Below are 19,470 nucleotides of genomic sequence, written 5' to 3'. Positions count from 1 at the left end.
GCCACGGCCTTTCCATGGTTCTTTGGCCAAAAAAGAGGAAGGGTGAGTACTCTTCTTCACTGCAGCAAACCTCAACCCCAGACCTTCAGACCTTCAGCTCAGCCTGAGTCCAGACAAATCTCAGCCTGAAAGGCCCGCCTCTGGTTTGTCAGTTTCTGCCCCTCAACCCAAAGGCAAGCAAAGCAGTGGCCACTATTTTCCTATTCATCAAACTATTTCCTCCTCACTTTCCTCTGTCATAGAGCCCCATCTTCTCTTGCAGTTCTTACGAAGCAGTTCCTGGTACCACTGGAAACGATTACTCTCCAGGAAAATATAACTTTGCTTAGCAGAAGAACTTCACACAGAGCAATTGGCCAGGGGTCGATTCTTCATTCCAGACAGGCTTTGAAGCCTGGCACAATTCTGCCTGTCGCTCTGCAGTTCACCCAGCTTCCCTCACCTAATCCCTGCCTGGAACTCACCCACCCACCCCTTGCAGCTTGGTCACAGAAAAACAGCAGTATAGGTGACCCTACCACTCAATCTTCAAAACCTCCGTCCAACCCTAATGTGTCTTCCACACCACACTCCTTTGCACCTAAGGACCATAAGCACCAAATAAAGTCACTTAGCACAACAGCAGCTCCCGGACAAGACAGGAGGAACGTCTAATCTTTCCTTCGCTCAAATACAGTCAGCTTCACTTTCCTGCAATTTTGCGGCCATGCATCACCCGCCCTGCCCTCTGCTAACGACATGCCCTGGAGTCAGAGGCACTGTACTATGATGTTCAAGAACCTGTGCTTTAGCAGACAGGCCTGGGTTCAAGTCCCAGCTCTGCCTCTCATTACCAATTAAAAAGTACCTGTCCTGGGGTAAACTACTCTTTCTAAACCTCAGATTACATACCGGTAAAATGTAGCCAATGATCCTATCTACTTGTTAGGTATTATAAATGAGATAATACAAACAGAATACTCAGCTCAAGACATGAGCCTTAATAAACAAGTGATTGTTGATATTCAGTATCCTCGGGAGTAATCTGTGGGCAGACATCATCACCCCATAGAATCCAGATGCCCTGGAAACCTCCAGAATTTGTAGAAGCAAAAATATGTTCAGCTTCCTTCCACTCCCACCCCCCAAATAAGGGGGGCCTTTAAGAAAAATTCAAGGCTTAGCAAAGGAAAAAACTCAGAAAGATTCACTCAGTGCTGCCAATTCCACTACCAGACCGCAAAGCACTGCTCTGTTCCTATGGTGAATGGAAAGATCAGTGCAAATGAAAAAGCTAATTTAAGAGGAGCCACTTCAGGATAATTCTTTCATAGGTCAAGTCAGTATTTCAAAGAGGTGAAAATATGTGGACCTTGGAAATTCCCTTCTCTTTCAGTTCCTGATAAATTCTGACTCTCCGTTTATGTATAAATAAACGGGAAAGCAATATTGAAAATCCTAAGAATCTCAGCTGGAGGCAGAATATCGCCTAAGAAATGAATACATAAGCATCAGTGGGAAAAAAAAGTCTTGAAATCTAATTCATACACACAAGCTGAAGAATACTTTAATCCTGTGAAAGACAGTAAACCACTACAGAGCTTTGGGACAAAATCTCATAAAGAATATTTCCTGACGGAAAAGTCAGAATTGCAGTCTGAAATGCAATCTGGAAGTCTGCGGTCATCACAACCAGAAATTCTAGTAACAACCAAGAAGTGTCAGGTTCCAATATTAGGGAGTGTTGGGGGGAGGCCAACAGAGGGGACAATTGATAAAGAGAATTTATACTACAAAATTATCATGGAGCCGGGGGTAAATATTTTTTAATGACACTTGCAGGGTTTAAATTCACCATTCAAAGATGTAGGAAGCGGATATATAATCAGGCAGAATCTACGGTGTTACCGCAGTGGACTGGGAATCAGAACACTTGGGCTCTGGTCCTGGAACCAATCCAAACCACCAGGTGACCTTAGGCAAGTCACTTGCCCTCTTCAAACTAGTCTCATCTGTAGTGAGGGAACAATAATGATCGCTAAGATTCCTACCGGCCTAACATCTTAAGAGTCAAAAAGAGGGGGAGCACAAATATGAGGAGCTCTCAGGACTACAGACTTGACACAAGAGGTGGAGGGGAAAGGACGGGAAATGAGGGCCAGAGCGCGAGAAAACTTGGCGTAAGTAACTGAGCGTCGGTGAAAATATAAAAGCTTCAAGAAGACCAAGTACTCCAAGAGTTCCATGGAAGAGCGGACGTCAGGATCTTGAAAAACTGCAAACTACTCAGCATATGCCAAAATGGACAGAGCACAGGGGGATCAGAGAACAGATACCAACAAATTATCCCCCTTAACCAATCACTAATCTATCTGTCCTGGTAAACAGCCAGGAGACTGAGTGCCGCGATCACGGAAATCACTGTGACCCCCTAATGCCACGGTGTCCAGGAGGCAAGGCACCCAGGGGAGTCCGTATCGGCTTGCGTCTAGGGAGGGGATTCCGAGAACGGGTGAAAAGTGAGGAAAGGGGCAGAGAAAAGAGGATCTGGGAGACCATGCAGGCTGGCGGGAGGGAAAGGAGCCAGCGCCAGACTCCCGCACGGTGGTGGCCTGTGGGATCGGTGTCCCGGTCCCCGCTCTCACCATCTTGACGATGCCCCGCTGCACGGTGGGGACCGCGGGTCCCCCGGAGGAGCCGCCGCTCTGCGCGGAGGAGGCCATGTGTAGCAATGGAAAACCAGCGAGTAAGACGGTAGGCCGGCTTGGAGGTGTCAGTGTGGGTGTCGGTGTTGGTGAGAGGCCGCCGCGGAGAGGAGCAGGCGGGCGACCGGCTGTGGGCGATGGACGGGACGGACACGCCGGACGCTCACAGGAGCAGCAGCAGGACTGCCAGCGAAAGAGACGCGATCTCCGCCGCCGCTACACGTTCTACTCGCCGCGCAAGCGTGCCAGAGCGCCACTGCTCTCCGGCCAATTAGAGCCCAGAGCCCGCCGGACTCCAAGCCAATAGACACCCTGCTCGCGGAACCCCGCCCCTTGCTCCCCAAACCTGTGGAGAACTTCAGGAAGCGCTGAAAGAGCTGATTTGCGGTGATGGGCTAAGTCTGGGGCGGGACTTCCGGGGCAGCGGTAGTAGGTAGTGTCGGGAGGTGTAGTGGAAAGGAAAGGACACGTCAGCATCTGGCCGCGGGGCGCGGTGGGCCATGGGAGCCCCAAGGGCGGGGTCAGCCTCGCCCTCCGGCTTGGGCCCGCCCATTACGCCCAGCCCCGCGGGCCCCTGGGGAGCCCACGTGGAAGCCAGTTTTCCAGGAGGGCGCACCAGGGTTGGGGAGAGCTGACTGGGACCCCGAGCCAACGAGGCCGAATCCTAGAGGGATCTCAGTACTGGTGCACACCGACTTCCGACATTTTACCTCAGCTGAAAGTGTGGGAAGAACTTGGAAGCGTCTGAACGCCGTGAAACCTACCAATGTTGGCCTTGACACAGAACGTGGCCGCGCGCCCTCCCTGTAGTCGGGAGTGTATCTCGCTCGCATTTGTGTCTTCGGTGACTAGCACTTGTTAGGCACTCGATTAATGTTTTTTGGTGGAAAGACTAAATCTCTCTTACGGGGTGATGTCTTGTGCGCCAGTGAAGTTGCTGAGAACCTTGCTAACACTCCGTTGACGCAGGGTGAAGAGCCACGCCTCCCCCAGCCGCCCGACCCCATCCCTTCACCTAGCCCTAGTCTCTCTTTCGAGTAAAGTGATGGCGGGGTAGGGAGGCGCAGAGCAAAGACATATAAATGTTTACGTGAATGTTGAGAGGCAACTAATATTCGTCGAGTGCCCACTATGAGGAGCCAAGGATCTTGCTTTCATGCCATTTAATTTTAATCTTGAAACTTGGTCCTACGCTGAGGACACTGTTTCCCCTGTAGCTCTTTTGAGAAGAGGTTATTCTCCCACGCTTCACCTTTCCCAAAGGCAAGTTTTGGGGTGAGCATCTTCCAAGATGCCTAGTGCCCCTTCCATACCATTAATTTGCCATCCTCTTCACAAAAAAAAAGTCTCTGTGGTGGCTCATCCCACCTAAGTATAGTACTCTCCTCCTCACTGGGGTTGTCTTCTCTGCCCCAAATGCCACTTTGTCATTCATTGAAATTGACACCTGGTGCACACTCTTCTCCACCCAGTGATCCTGAGCGACTTTAACCTTTATGTGCCTGACTTATCCAATACCCTGGCGTTGACCTCATCTTTAGTGAACTTGACCTCTGCACCCGTTCAGCTACCCTCTTTAGGACAGATGAAGCATTACAACTGCTCCATAGCTGAAACTGTAAACTCAAACACCCCATTCTCTGATCATAATTGCTGTCCTTTCTCCCTTCTCACTAAGTTACTTCTTATACCTTGTATTAGTTATCTGTTGCTGTATAACAATTTACCCCAAAACTTAAGTATTAAAGCAATAAGCATTTATTATCTCACAGTTTTTGTCAGGAATCTAGGCAGGTCTTAGCTTCAAGTTCCTTCACAAGGCTGGAATCAAGCCTGGAATCAATGGGAGCTTTGGTCTCATCTGAAGGTCCCATCTGACTAAGGGAGGATCTGCATTTAAGATCGCTCAGGCAGTCATTGGCAGGATTCAGGACCTCAGTTCCCTGCTATGTGGGTCTCCCCGTAGGGCACACAGCATGGTAACTGGTTTGCATCAGAGCAAGTGACTGAGAGAGTGAGAGGGCAAGCACGAGTCTTTTTGAACCTAATCTCAGAAGTAACATCCCAGGACTTCCCTGGTGGTGCAGTCGTTAAGAATCCACCTGCCAATGCAGGGGACACAGGTTCTAGCCCTGGTTCGGGAAGATCCCACGTGTTGCAGAGGAACTAAGCCCATGCGCCACAACTACTGAGCCAGCTCTCTAGAGCCCACGAGCCACAACTACTGAAGCCCACGCGCCACAACTACTGAAGCCCGTACGCCTAGCGCCCGTGCTCCGCAACAAGAGAAGCCACCGCAGTGACAAGCCCCTGCACCGATATGAAGAGTAGCCCCCGCTTGAATCTCCACTGGCCGCAACAAAGACCCAACGCAGCAAAAAAAAAAAAAAAAAAAGTAACATCCCATCACTTGCTATATTCTACTGGTGCAGCCCACACTCAAAGGGAGGAGATTACACAGGGGCATGAATACCAGTAGGTAGGATCACTGGGGATCATCTTAGAGGCTACCTATCACACACTGTTCTTTAAGTAGAATTCAAAGTCCCTGAACCTCTCTGTCCTCTTTATATCAGCTCTTTTCTACTTTCTCCTGGTCCTTTAGACTCCATTATTTTTGCCCTTCTCCTTCCAGTATCCTTATCTCTAATCCCCATTTGTCTTCCACTGGACTCAACTGTCAAAACTGCAACTCTAGATCTCTCTGCCTTCTCCAAACCTACCACTTAGCTAGAGCAAACACTCAAAGATGCAGGTGATTGCCACACTAACAATTCACAGGCCCTCACACATTGCCTGGAATTTCTTCTGTTTCCTCAATCACTTTGGTCTCCAATTCCATTGGGTCTGGTGTGTCGTTGTTTAATTAAGACTATATTTTTAGAGCAGTTTTAGTTTCACAGCAAAACTGAGAGGAGGGTACAGAGATTTCTCCATATATTCCCTGCCCCCACACAGACATAGCCTCCCTCATTATCAACATCCCGTGGTCCGTTTGTTACAGTTGATGAACCTATATTGACACGTCATAATCACTCAAAGTCCATAGTTTACGTTAGGGGTCACTCTTGGTGTTGTACATTCTATGGGTTTAGACAAATGTATAATGGACATATATCCATCAATATAGTATCACACAGTATTTCCCCTGCCCTAAAAATCCCTGGGTCTGTTTTACAACTGATGGGAACATACTTTATAACAAAGGGAGCTATACGTAATGCACTGTGTTAACCTAAATGGAAGGAAAGTCCAAAAGGGAGAGGATATCTGTATGTGTATGGCTGATTCATTTTGTTGTGCAGTGGAGGCTAACACAACATTGGAAAGCAACCATACTCCAATAAAAATTAATTTTAAAAAAATCCCTGGGTCTGTTTTAAACCTTCTCTGTTTTCCTCTTAACCCTGACTCCACTCTCCCCCACACTCTCCAATAGTACAAAGCCTCCTACTTCGGAGGGATAATAAAAACCATCAAGAACTCCCTCCATATAAAGACTCAGACGTAGAGAATGGACTTGAGGGCACGGGGAGGCTGGGATGAAGTGAGAGTGGCATGGACTTATATACACCACCAAATGTAAAATAGATAGCTAGAGGGAAGCAGCTGCATCGCATGGGGACATCAGCTCGGTGCTTTGTGACCACCTAGAGGGGTGGGATAGGGAGGGTGGGAAGGAGAGGCAAGAGGGAGGGAATATGTGGATATACGTATGTGTATAGCTGATTCACTTTGTTATACATCAGAAACTAACACACCATTGTAAAGCAATTATATTCCAATAAAGATGTTAAAAAAAAAAAAAAGAACTCCCTCCATTTCCCACCACAAAAGCTAAAAACTTATCTTCGTTCTCATTCTTCTCCTTTTCTCCCTTGTTACAAAGAAAAAACTTCCTACTGCTTAGGCTAAACTCTCCATCTATGTCGTGGATCCACCCCCTCCACCTTCTCAAGGGCGCTCAGATAATTCCCTCTCCTGTTTCATAGCCTCTCAGTTTATCCTGGATTCTTCTCATTAATATTTAAATATTCTCAAATGTCTTGCATAGTAAAAATAAATTAATTAAATTCATCTTTACTCCACATCCCTCTCCAGATAGCTCTCCTCCCTTCATAGGCAAACCCTCTTGGCGAAATTCTTTGTGTTTGTTGCCTCTGCATCCTCACCCTGCATTCAGTCCTCAGCTCCCTGCACTCTGACTATTGCTCTTATCAACTTACTGAAACTGTTCTCTCCCAGGTCACTCATGAGTGACCTTCTTGTGACTACATTCAATGGACACTTTTCACATTGGGCAGTCACTTAGCTGAGCTCTCCATAGCATTTGACATCGTACTCCTTGAAATGTCTCTTTCCTTCCCATGTTTCTTATCTTCCTCCCATCTATCTCCATTGCAAATGACTCTCCCTTTGCCTACCCCTTAATATTGATGTTCCCCTGGGTTCTTCTCAAAGTATCTTCTTTTCTAGTGCAAAACATTCTTCCCGAGACGTCTAATCCATTCTCATGGCTGCATGCTAATGATTCCCAAATAGATAACTCCTGTTAAAATAACTCCCTTGCGCTCCAGACCCATATGTACAATGATACTCTGGATATCTGCCCATGGCTGTCACCTTGGGAATTCAAATTCAACATGTCTCACAAGGAGCTCATTATCTTTCCTCCCTAGCCTCCTCTTCCCTAGTATGTGTCTCAGCCCAAATAATGAGATGAAAAGCTACCCAGTTACAAGCCAGAAATCTGGAGATCGTCTGTGACTCCTCTCTCTACCTCATTCCTTAATTCTTAGTCAATCTCGGAAATCTGTTAGATCTACAGCAGTGCGGTGTAGCACATAAGCCCGACCCGGAACAAGACCACCTGGGTTCACATCCCAACAGGATATAACCTTGAGCAGGCTGTGTGGTATCTCTGTTCCATGGATTTCTCCTCTGTAAAATAAAGATGATAATAGGACTTACCTCCTAGGGTTGTTCTGGTCTTGAGGATTGTATGCGTTAGTATATGCTAAACGCATAGAACACTGCCTGGATATATGTGTTAAATTTGCTGTGATTATTATTAAGTATCTCCTGTTGCTTAAGCCTGACATATTTTCACCCGGGTCGCTGCACTAGGCTTGTAATAGAGCGCCCTGACATCAGGGAGCTTCCTTTACCTACACCCCACCCATTCTTCCTACTGCAGCCTAAGTGATATTTCTAAAATGCAGATCTGATCAGGTCTTTCTACGCCCTAAGCCCCTCCGGTGATTTCTCTACACCAGCTCTTCTCTCACAGCTCTACCCTTCCACAGTGTGCCCAGGCCAAGTGAACTTGGTTTTGGCCATTCAAGACCACGCTCCTTGGCCTCCAGGGCTTTGTGCCTACTTTTCTGTCTGCCTGGAGCACGCTTTCCATCCCTCTTTCCTCTTCCCTGCCCTGACTCACTTCCCCTGTTTCCCCATCCTTCAATTCCCCACTTAGAAATCAGAATGTCTCCCCTGGAAGGCATTGGGAAGAATGCCTTTCCTCAGGGTAGGATTGTTTTGTTTTTTCTCCTACTCTTGGTCTGTTAGAGCACTTATGAGATTATAGTATCATTGTCTCTTTCCCTTTGAAAATGTCATCAGACTGTGTCTAATTTCCTTACGGTGGAATTCTGAGGCCATGCCTGGCACAGAGAGCTGCTCAGTATATATCGGTGAATAAGTGAATGACAGGGACTTCCCTGGTGGTCCAATGGTTAAGACTCCACGCTTCCACTGCAGACAGCACAGACTTTGATCCCTGGTCGGCGAACTAGGATCCTGCAGGCTGTTCGGCACAGCCAAATAAAATACAACAAAATAAATGAATGACAGAAAAGTATTATCATATTCATTTCACCTGTAAGGAACTATAGATTCAAGTAGGATGTTTGTTGAAGGTCACACGGCTAGAGGATTAGTAGAGAAGGGATTTGACACTAGTTCTTGTGACTCTAAAACTCATGTTCACTCTGCCATTAGTAGTGGAAGGAGACTTAGAAAACCTTAGAGGTGACTCCTGTGTGTGGAGAACATGAACACATACCGCCCCCCACACACAAACAATCTAGAGATGGACAAGATTCATTTAAACAAACAAACAAACACCCTATTTTCTGTACTCCTTTGAGAGTAAATCTAGGAAATATATCCCCAGTAGTAATAATGGCCAAAGTATATTGAGCACTAAATACTAAACAGACTCTATGCAGAATGCTTTTCCCTACATTACATAATTTAATCCTTAGAACAATGCTATGAAATAATCAGTCTCTTTCCACAATGGAGGACATTAATGCTTTGAAAAGGTGAGCAACCAACTGTAAGTCAATTGGTAATAAGGGATGGAGTCAAGATGTGAACGCAGAAATTTCTGACCATAGTCTGTTCTCAACCATTTAACTACCCTGCTTCTAGGGTGGCCAGACATGCCCCCTCAACCTCGATCTGCACCTGTAGAATCCAGAGGCTTCAATGAAAGAGTTTTCAACTCTCCAGTGAGCTTCCTTTGAGTAAACGGGAGGAAATTCAGCACTAGACTAACTACCTGCTTCCATTCTTTTTGTTTTGTTTTGTTTTTTGTGCGGTACGCGGGCCTCTCACTGCTGTGACCTCTCCCATTGCGGAGGACAGGCTCTGGACTCACAGGCTCAGCGGCCATGGCTCACAGGCCCAGCCGCTCCGCTGCATGTGGGATCTTCCCAGACCGGGGCACGAACCCGTGTCCCCTGCATGGGCAGACGGACTCTCAACCACTGCGCCACCAGGGAAGCCCCCTACTTCCATTCTTCCAAGCCCCTCTCCAACTTCAACCCACCCTCCTTACTGTCAATTTGCTGTTCTTTCTGAGATGCACATTTCAATCACACAGACTCCCTCCTTACCATTATAGTGGCTCCCCTTCTGCTTCAGACAGTTTCAACTGCTTAGCATAGCACAGGAGGCCCTCGCCTTCCGGCTCTGACTTCCTCTTCCTCCTCCTTCACCTCCTCTTCTTCCTTCTCCTTCTTTCTAAACTTTGTTACAGACTGAACTGTGTTCCCCAAAATTCATAAGTTGAAGCCCAAAGCCCCAATGTGACTGTATTTGGAGATAGGGCCTTTATGGAGGTAATTAAGGTTAAAAGAGTGGTTTCCTAATCCAATAGGATTGGTGCCCTTATAAGAATAGGAAGAGGAACCAGCTCTCTCTCCGTCTCTCCCTCCCCACGCCCTCCCCGCCTGCAGGTGTACAGAGGAAACGCCATGTGAAGACACAGCAAGACGGTGGTTGTGAGGTCTCGCCCGAAATCAACCCTGGCACCTTGATCTTGGACTTCTAGCCTCTAGAACTGTGAGAAAATAGGTTTCTGTTTCTCGAGTCATCCTGTCTGGTATCTTGCTGTGACAGTCTGAGTTAATACAACGTTTTACTGTACTATGCTTATCTAAAAGAAAAGTCTCATATGGGACTTCCCTGGTAGTCCAGTTGGTAAGACTCTGTCCTCCCAATGCAGGGGGCCTGGGTTCAATCCCTGGTCGGGGAACTAGATCTGGCATGCATGCCACAACGAAGATCCCACGTGCCGCAACTAAGACCCGGCACAGCCAAAGTAAATAAATAAATAAATAATATTTTTAAAAATAATAAAAGAAAAGCATCATAAACCCAAGTTGTCTAGATCAACCCTGTCCAAAACAACTTTCTGCAGCAATGAAAACATTCTATATATGCTCTGTCCAACATAGTAGGCAATAGCCACATGTGGTCAATGAGTACTTGAAATGTGGCTAGTGCAACTGAGGAACTGAATTTTTAATGTTATTTAATTTAAATTAACTTAAATTAAGTTTAAGTAGCCATCTGAGGCTAGTGACTGATGTATTTAATCGCCAGGTGATCAAACTTAAATCTTGCTGTCATATCTGATACCAGAATCTTCTATGTTGGTTTTTTTTAAATTAATTAATTTATTTATTTATTTTTGGCTGCGTTGGGTCTTCGTTGCTTCATGCGGGCTTTCTCTAGTTGCGGTGAGCAGGGGCTACTCTTCGTTCTGGTGCACAGGCTTCTCATTGTCGTGGCTTCTCTTGTTGTGGAGCACGGGCTCTAGGCATGCAGTTGTGGCACGTGGGCTCAGTAGTTGTGGCTCGCGGGCTCTAGAGCTCAGGCTCAGTAGTTGTGGCGCATGGGCTTAGTTGCTCTGCAGTGTGTGGGATCTTCCCTGGCCAGGGCTCAAACCCATGTCCCTTGCATTGGCAGGCAGATTCTTAACCACTGTGCCACCAGGGAAGCCCTATGTTGGTTTTTATTTTTATTTTTTTAACATCTTTATTGGAGTATAATTGCTTTACAATGATGTGTTAGTTTCTGCTGTATAACAAAGTGAATCAGCTATACATATACATATATCCCCATATCTCCTCCCTCTTGCGTCTCCCTCTCACCCTCCCTATCCCACCCCTCTAGGTGGTCACAGAGCACAGAGCTGATCTCCCTCTGCTATGCAGCTGCTTCCCACTAGCTACCTATTTTGCATTTGGTAGTGTATGTATGTCCATGCCACTCTCTCACTTCGTCCCAGCTTACTCTTCCCCCTCCCCGTGTCCTCAAGTCCATTCTCTACGTCTGTGTCTTTATTCCTGTCCTGCCCCTAGATTCATTAGAACCACTTTTTTTTTTTTTATATTCCATATATACATAAAGTCTCTGGAGTTCCCTCATGCTCTAGTGGTTAGGATTCAGTGCTTTCACTGCCGTGGCCCAGGTTCAATCCCTGGTTGGGGAACTGAGATCCCACAAACAGGGTGGCATGGCCAAAAAACAAAAAAAAAGAGTCTCCTTCCCAATATGTATAAAGCTTTTGAGCTATTTCCCTCTGCCTGGAGTTCTGTGCCTGCAACAGGAAAAAGATGGAAACATCTCTGCCTCCTGGAAGCTTACATTTTATTTTTTAAATTAACTAATTTATTTTGGGGGAAGCTTACGTTTTAATATCGGAAACTCAGGATGGGATCATTATGATGGCTGAACTTTAAATTTAGATTAGAGGTACTTGCAACCAAGGCAAAAATAAAAAAGACACATTAGGTTATATAATTATCACTGTGTGATCAAAGGAAGTATATTATTTTATGGGAAAAAACAAACTTTTCCCTTGACATTGAATTCTAGAAGGTTGTCATTACATGACTGTTTATCTAAAGAGCAATGAGTAATATGATGGCAATGTTTGCAGTAGAGTTTTGTGAGATGAAGAAATGTGGCTTTTTCTTATTAAAAGGTCACAGAAAACTTAAAGGAATACTATTGGATAGTAACCCAGTGAAAGGTTCTGTGGTAGAAAAGAAGAATCATTATAAAGAAAAAAATCTGCTCTAAAAAAGGGGGTCACAATACATATTTCTTGGGAATTTTCTGTGGTCCAGTGGTTAGGGCTCGGCACTGTCACTGCCGAGGGCCTGGGTTCAATCCCTGGTCGGGGAACTAAGATCCTTCAAGCCACGCAGGGCAGCCAAAAAAAAAAAAAAAAAAAAACCGCTAAGGGGAAATACCTAATTATTTCCTCCCAGGTACAGATAGTCAACCAAAACAGTTAAGAAAGGGAAAACAAGACCCTCTAAGATATTCTAAATAGGTCAAGTATAGAGAATAATATTTAGGTATTCCCTAGCCCATACCATAGTCATACAGAGAGACTCTAAAATTTGAATCCATAAACTTGACATGATCCTGACCCTTTATTAAACCCTCCTGATATCGGTGTACTTTGGTTCAGGGTGTATAGAGAACAATCTGGAATATTCTAAAATTGTTTCCGACTTTTGACCTGGCAATTCCACTTTTGGAAATCTCAAGGGAAAAAATGTCCACCTGGGGCAGAGTGGGAGGAGTCCAAAGCAAGTATTAAGTCAAAGGGGTTGAGAGGAAGTGCTCTATAATGTGTTTGCCGAGGTATGAATTGTTTGTGGAACCTATACTTTGTGAAACTTACAAGTTACATAACCTAATTCTCAGTTTCCTCGGCAGTAAAAATGGGAATAAAAGTCGTGCCTGTCTCATTAGGTTGCTGTGAGATGATGAATGAAAAGTTCTATTTACAGTGCCTAGGATCTAGGGAGTTCTTAATAAGGTGAGTGATAATGATGATCTAGAGAATTTGAAGTTACACATAGCCCCAAAGATATGAAAAAAGCTAAGAAAATTTATGATATGTAAACAATGAAATACTAGGTAGCTTTAAAAAATGACATATCTTTATAGTGCAAGGTAAAAACCATGACACGAAATAGTTTTGCATGTTGATTTTAACAAGGTAAGAAGATATGTATAACTTAAAAAGAACCCAACAGAATTTTTAGAGATGGAGACAGAGTTTAATGTTCTGTTGGTTTGCTGGGTATCATTTCTAAAGTTCAGAGTGAATTCTTTTTCAAATAAACTTAGTTTTCAGTGCCAGAAGATTAATTTCTTACCCTTTTTCTTGTGAAATATAAGACACAAGAAAGTGCTCCAAACAAAAATGTACACCTTAATGATTTATCACAAAGTGAACACTAATGTAATTACCACCTAAGTCAAGAAGATGAATGGCCAGCATTCCCAGAAACTGCCCTTTTAATTGCTGCTCTTCCTAAGCCTGTATCTTAAAACACTATAATTTTGCTTGTGTTTTTTAAAATTTATAACTGAAATTAAACAATATGTATTCCTTCATGTGGTTTCTTTTGCTCAGCATTATGTTCGTGAAATTCATCCACATTATTACATATAGCTGTTGTTTGTCATCTTCATTGCTGTATAGTATTCCATAATAATGACTATACCACGCTAGGTTTGTCCATTCTCCTGTTGATGGATAGTTGGCTTGTGGCAGATTGTGTTTTCCAAAGATGGCCACAGAAATATCTCTCAACACACATGCTGTTTTTATAAAGTGATCTCAACATTCCTCGCATTAAAAGGTGGCGTCTATGTCCCCTCCCCTTGAAGGCCTTTGCTCTGCCTTAACCAACAGAGTGCCGCAGAGGTGACTTCTAAGTCACTTCATAAAGTATGCCTTGCACTTCCACCTTGTTCTTTGGGGATGCTTGCACTTGCCACCAAGCTGGGTGAAAGTCCAAGCTACCCCATGGAGAGGCTGCATTCAGGTGTGCTGGCCAACTGCTCCAGCTGAGTTCCTGGCCAACAGCTGGCATCAACAGCCAGTGGTTGCCTAGTGGTTAGGAATCTGGGCTCTCACTGCCGTGGCCTGGGTTCAATCCCTGGTCGGGGAACTGAGATCCCACAAGCCCGCAGCCAAAATATATGCACATATTCTGTTCCCTGGTGGCCTAGTGGTTAAGATTCTGGGCTTTCACTACCGTAGCCGGGGTTCAATCCCTGGTCGGGAAACTGAGATCCTGCAAGCCATGTGGCGCAGCTAAAAAAAAAAATCCAGAAGCATGCATATATTTGCATCTTCTGTGCTATTTTGGGGATTCTCTGGTGGTACAGCTGTATGAGGAAGAAGGCTTTAGATGATTTCAGCCCCTCACCACTGAGCCACAGTCTTTGAGTCTCCCCACAGAAGTCACAGACATTGCAGAGCTGAGGCAAGCAATCCCCTCCAGGCCTTTTCTGAACTTCTGACCCACAGAATCCACAAGCATAACAAAATAAGAAACGCATGTTCACGAATGTTTATTTATAGTAGCTAAAAACTGGATACAATCCTGTTCCTGGCACTATTGCTATAAAATATATATATATTATGCATTTCAAACTTAGCGCATAAAACCACGAACATGCGTTTCTTTGGGGAATATATAAGGGTCATAGGTTATGAATATCTTTAACTTTGGTAGATAATGCCAAACTTTTTTCAAAGTGGGTGTGCCAATTCAGACTGTCTCCAGCAGTACACGAGAGTTCTAATTATTCCATATCCTCACCAGCATTTGATATTATCAGTCTTTTTTTTTAAATTTATCATTCATTTATTTGGCTGCGTTGGATCTAAGTTGCTGCGTGGGAGCTTTCTCTAGTTGCAGCAAGTGGGGGAGCGGGGGCTCCTCTTCATTGCTGTGTGTGGGTTTCTCATGGCAGTGGCTTCTCTTGTTGCGGAGCACAGGCTCTAGGCACGCGGGCTTCAGTAGTTGTGGCGCATGGGCTCAGTAGTTGTGGCTCGTGGGCTCTAGAGCACAGGCTCAGTAGCTGTGGCACACTGGCTTAGTTGCTCTGCAGCATGTGGGATCTTCCCGAACCAGGGCTCGAACCCCTGTCCCCTGCATTGTCAGGCAGATTCTTAACCACTGCGCCACGAAGGAGGTCCTTATCAGTCTTTTTTAATTCCAAACATTTTGGTAGAGGGGCAGTAGTATTCTCTTTATGGCCTTAATTTGCATTTCCCTGATTTCTAATGAGGCTAAGCATTTTTAAATATGTATAACTGGTATTTGGTTATAAAGGTATTCTCCTCTATTATCTTCTAGGAGCTTTATTATTTTGCCTTTCACATTAATAGCAACAATTCCTGGAGGTACTGTGACATCATTTCGTTTGTCTGCCCTCAAGTCATCTTTTGGGATTGTAGTCATTTCAATGTTATCCTGATCCAAAATGAGAGGATCTAACCCTGGAACATTCTCCTGCTCCCAGAACTTATAAAGTTCTTCATTGCAAACCAAATGATAAAGTCAAAATCCTGAGGCCCTAGAAGAGTAAAACACTTTATTCTTCAAGCAGTCTAATCCCACCAACTCATTTGGGACCAAGCTCTACAGAGGAGTACCCCACTTGCTCTGTGCTCCCCATTACACACCTCACCTCCAAACCAAGTGCTTGAAGCCATGGTTCTCCCCCTTTCTCACTGTGCTGCCAAACAAGCATAGTGTCCCCACTCCCATCTGGCCCCTGTGGCCAGGACCAGGTCATTAAGAGGAACGTCTCTCCTGAACTCTGGATTCCCAGATTTAGGGGCAAACATGAGGATGTCAGTGCATTTTAACTGTGACTTTAGACCTTTCGAGCTTGGTGTTTGAATTTCCCTGGAAGGATTAGGATGGCTTCTCTTCCTGGGAGTTACTACCCATGGAATTGCAAGGCAGTTAGATTTCCAACCTGCTCTTCTCTAAGATGTGAGACCAAGTTCTTCCTAGCCATGACAGACAAATGGGAAGGTCTGTCCAGTTACCCTAATGTTTACTGCTATACAGATTCCACTAAGCATTCATTTCCCTTCTCCTTGTTTATTCTCTTTGTCCCACCCACCTTCCTTCTTGCTTCTGACTCATCCACATTCCTAAATGAATTTGTCTCTTCCCCAAAACTAAAAATAAACCCATTATAATTAAACACCCTTGGCCTAGCCAAGAGGCCCTGAACACACCAAGGTGAGAGATAAAGCACAGAGCCATTTGGGATCGCAGCTCCGTGGACAGAGGGCGTTGGAGTTCAGTTAAGTTCCTTATATCTTCCTCTGAAATTGCTTCCCTCTCATGGGGGCAAATGAAAATACAAGACTCTACTAAAATCTATAAGGGCTGCAAAGTGCAGCCAGGGGGAAGTTGGGCTGGAAATCGGAGAGAGACAGAACTGAGTATTCTCCTGGTGTGCAGCCTGCCGATGTGAAGGAAATTGTGGAGACGGGTGTGCAGACCCTTGCGATTGGCTGAGGGATGAGTGAGGCCTTGAAGGTACCCCATCAACTCTGGAGTACCTTGGGAAAGAAGGCACTGATGTGCGGGCCCTCCAGGCAGAGCAGGCAGTGAAGGAGGATAATGCCTTGGTTACCCAAGGTGCCAGGGTGGGAGGGGTCTTCCATTCCACCTGCTGATGGAAACTTAAGAGGATAAATCAGGAATTCCCTGGCAGTCCAGTGATAAGGACTCGACACTTTCACTGCAGTGGCCTGGGTTCAATCCCTGGTTGGGGAACTAAGATCCCACAGGCCATGGGGCACGGCCAAAAAAGAGAGAGAGAGAGAGAGAGAGAGAGAGAGAGAATAAATCACTAAGCAATGAAAAAACAAAACAAAACAAAACAAAAAAACCCAACCCACCCTTAATACAAAAATTCCACCCCATGCATTATTTTCCTTAAGACTTTCAACCTCCCTCTCATATCAGTATAAAAACACTTTAGGGCCAGGAAATGCAAAGGAGCAAAAAGGAGTCAGAACATGGTGGGAGCATAGTAAATGCTTACAGAAAAGGGTTGTAAACTGGTTAGGAAGTAGGTGGTACTCATGAAGTTTTCCCCAACAAGGCAGCCTCACAGAGGCCCTGGCACCCCTAGCCTCCTTAGGGAGGGCATTTCTGAGGGTTTGTACATACCCCACAGTGGGTACTGGTTGTATAACGCTAGGGGAGAGCCAAGAAGTTCAGCTCTAATCACTTATTCAGGTGATAGTGATGCAGCTGCTCTGCAGGACTGGGTCCCACCAGCCCTGTCTATTGCCCAACATACACAGAGTGCACCCTGGAAAGACAGCACATTGCTTCTCTTAGGTGACAGCACGATTGACAGTTATACCTTTCTAGCCTCCAGGCCAGAATTCATCTGGGTGAGAAAGAATGAATAGGCGTGCGCCCCATGTGATCATAAACCAACAGCCCAGAAAAGCAGCCGAAGTCTCTTTCTCATTTGAGTTTTTGCTTAGTCTGTCTTTATTTATTTATTAATATTATTATTTTTTTCCTCAGCCTGGTTTTATTGCACATCGCTTCAGTATGCCTGCATAGCCATGTGTTCATCATTTGGGTAACTAAGAAGCCCCATTTTGCCTTCTATTGGTGCTTAAGTAAATTATAAACACTACCTTTTGCTCAATCTCTACAACGGGCCAGGCATGGTACTAGATATTTTGTATATACTATCATATGATCTCATGAAATTGCTATAATAATCCCCCATGGGAGAAACGTTGTTTCCACTGTAAAGGAAATAAAACGGAGACTCAGGGGGACAGGATTCCAACCCAGGTCTGTGTGACTCCTAAGTTCAAGCTCTTGGTCCTTCTGTCCATCTATCCGTGAGGCATGGTTTGGGAAGCCTCTTTAGAGGCCGTCCCACCTCATACAAAGGCTGAGGTCGTTGTCAAAGACATCCTTTCAGTAACATTTAATAACATTCACCTTATCTACCCATTTTTTCCTTATCTCACAAGGTCTTCTGCCCACCCAGCTTTTATTTTCCCCATCAAATGATTCTTGTTTTTTCAGTCCTAGAAACAAAATGCTGGGCTAGATGAGTCATTGTTTCAAGCCACTGTGACAATTTTCTGTGTTCCTCCTACAGAAACTGTTATCTAGCACCTTGGGTAATTTTTTTCTCTTTTATCCAACTCGACTGTCCTTTGTCTCCCAAGAAAATTTCTGTTCCTACAAAGTAGCTATTAGAGGGAGTCTCCTCTAAGCTCCTAGGGTTAAGACAGAGCTGAATATATCTGAGAAGGTTTGGAAGTCCTGAAAATGATCATTAAAGAGGGGATTTGCTTTAATAGTCCGTGCTGGTCCCAGCCCCACCCCCATTTCCAGGGCCTTTGCCCCCTCATAGGGATTCCTCCCTCCCAGGTTCTAGGTAGCCAAACACTGCCCTCTGGCTGCCCAGTGGAGGCCTTATTGGCAGGCTAGGCCCAGTAGTTGGCCCTCACCTCCTTCTCCACCCAGCTCACATATTCTGGATGTCATAGGATGGTCAAGTTGTTTGCAGGAAGCAGCCAGATAACTTCAGGGCTTGTTTATCAATGGACCGTGGACAGCTCCTGATCAGCTCCTTACCTTAGGGCCTAGAATTTCCAGGGAGAGACAGGATAAACCTAAAAGGAAATCTAAAAACATTGACAAGAACATGACAATCAGCACACAGTGATGGTGGTCCTTAGGAGTGGTCCACAAACAAGAACTTGTGGTGAGAGTATGAGGAGAAATGGCACCTTGGTGAGAGCCAGGAGGATTATTGTCTTGCTGGGCATTTGCTCTGCAGTCCCTACCAAGGGTAAGAACTCAGTTTTGGGACCAGACAGGACAGGATAGAGCAGAAGATGCTCCCTTCTTGGGATATGTCTTGGAGGGGCATGATTCTCTCTCTCCAAATCTCAGTGCTGAGAGGTTACCATAGGAAAGGTGCTAATTAAAACAAGGGGATCATTCCTGTTATGGGTTGAATTGTGTCCCTGAAAAATTCATATGATGACGTTCTCACCCCCAGTACCTTATAATGTGACTATATTTGGAGATGGGGTCATTGTAGATGTAATCAATTAAAATCAGAGGTCATACTAGAGTAAGGTGGGCCCCTAATTCAATGACTAGTGTCCTCATGAAAAGAATGCCTTTTTTGAAAACACACACACACACACACACACACACACACACACACAGACACACACACACACACACACAGACACACACACACACACACACACACACACACAGGAAGAACGTCATGTGAACATTGGAGCCATAAGCCAATGAACTACCAGAAGCTAGGAGAAAGACCTGGAACAGATCCTTCCCTAGAGCCTCCAGAGGGAGCATGGCCCTGCTGACACTTTGATGTCAGACTTCTGCCTCCAGAGCTGTGAGACAATAAATGTCTATTGTTTAAGCCCACCCGGTTTGTAGTATTTTGTTACAGCAGCTGTAGTGAATTAATACATCTCCCTATGACAAAAAGAAGCAGGTAAACTAGGGTTAGTTTATTCATTAGAAAGATGAGGTCCCACAGCAAATAAGTGGCCATTTGGCCTAAATCTCATTTTTTCCAAGCAATGTGCTCCCCTCCACACACGTGCCAGGGGTGTCCT

At 45.2% G+C, this 19,470-nt stretch overlaps 1 protein-coding gene and 1 pseudogene across 1 annotated transcript in view; one reads left to right on the top strand and one right to left on the bottom strand.

Moving 5' to 3' along the window:
* Positions 1–2,894, bottom strand: part of SND1 (staphylococcal nuclease and tudor domain containing 1) — a 417,946-nt gene extending 415,052 nt beyond the window's left edge. Inside the window, exon 1 of the mRNA XM_060020832.1 lies at positions 2,625–2,894. Coding sequence (XP_059876815.1) covers positions 2,625–2,702 — 78 coding nt within the window. The 5' untranslated portion in view covers positions 2,703–2,894. The remainder of the gene's footprint in view (positions 1–2,624) is intronic.
* Positions 2,701–16,497, top strand: LOC132430535 (mth938 domain-containing protein pseudogene; annotated as a pseudogene).
* Positions 16,498–19,470: the final 2,973 nt, after the last annotated feature.

This window comes from Delphinus delphis, chromosome 9, assembly GCF_949987515.2.
Source record: "Delphinus delphis chromosome 9, mDelDel1.2, whole genome shotgun sequence".
Lineage (NCBI taxonomy): Eukaryota > Metazoa > Chordata > Mammalia > Artiodactyla > Delphinidae > Delphinus > Delphinus delphis.
This window is presented reverse-complemented; position numbering and strand designations above follow the sequence as displayed.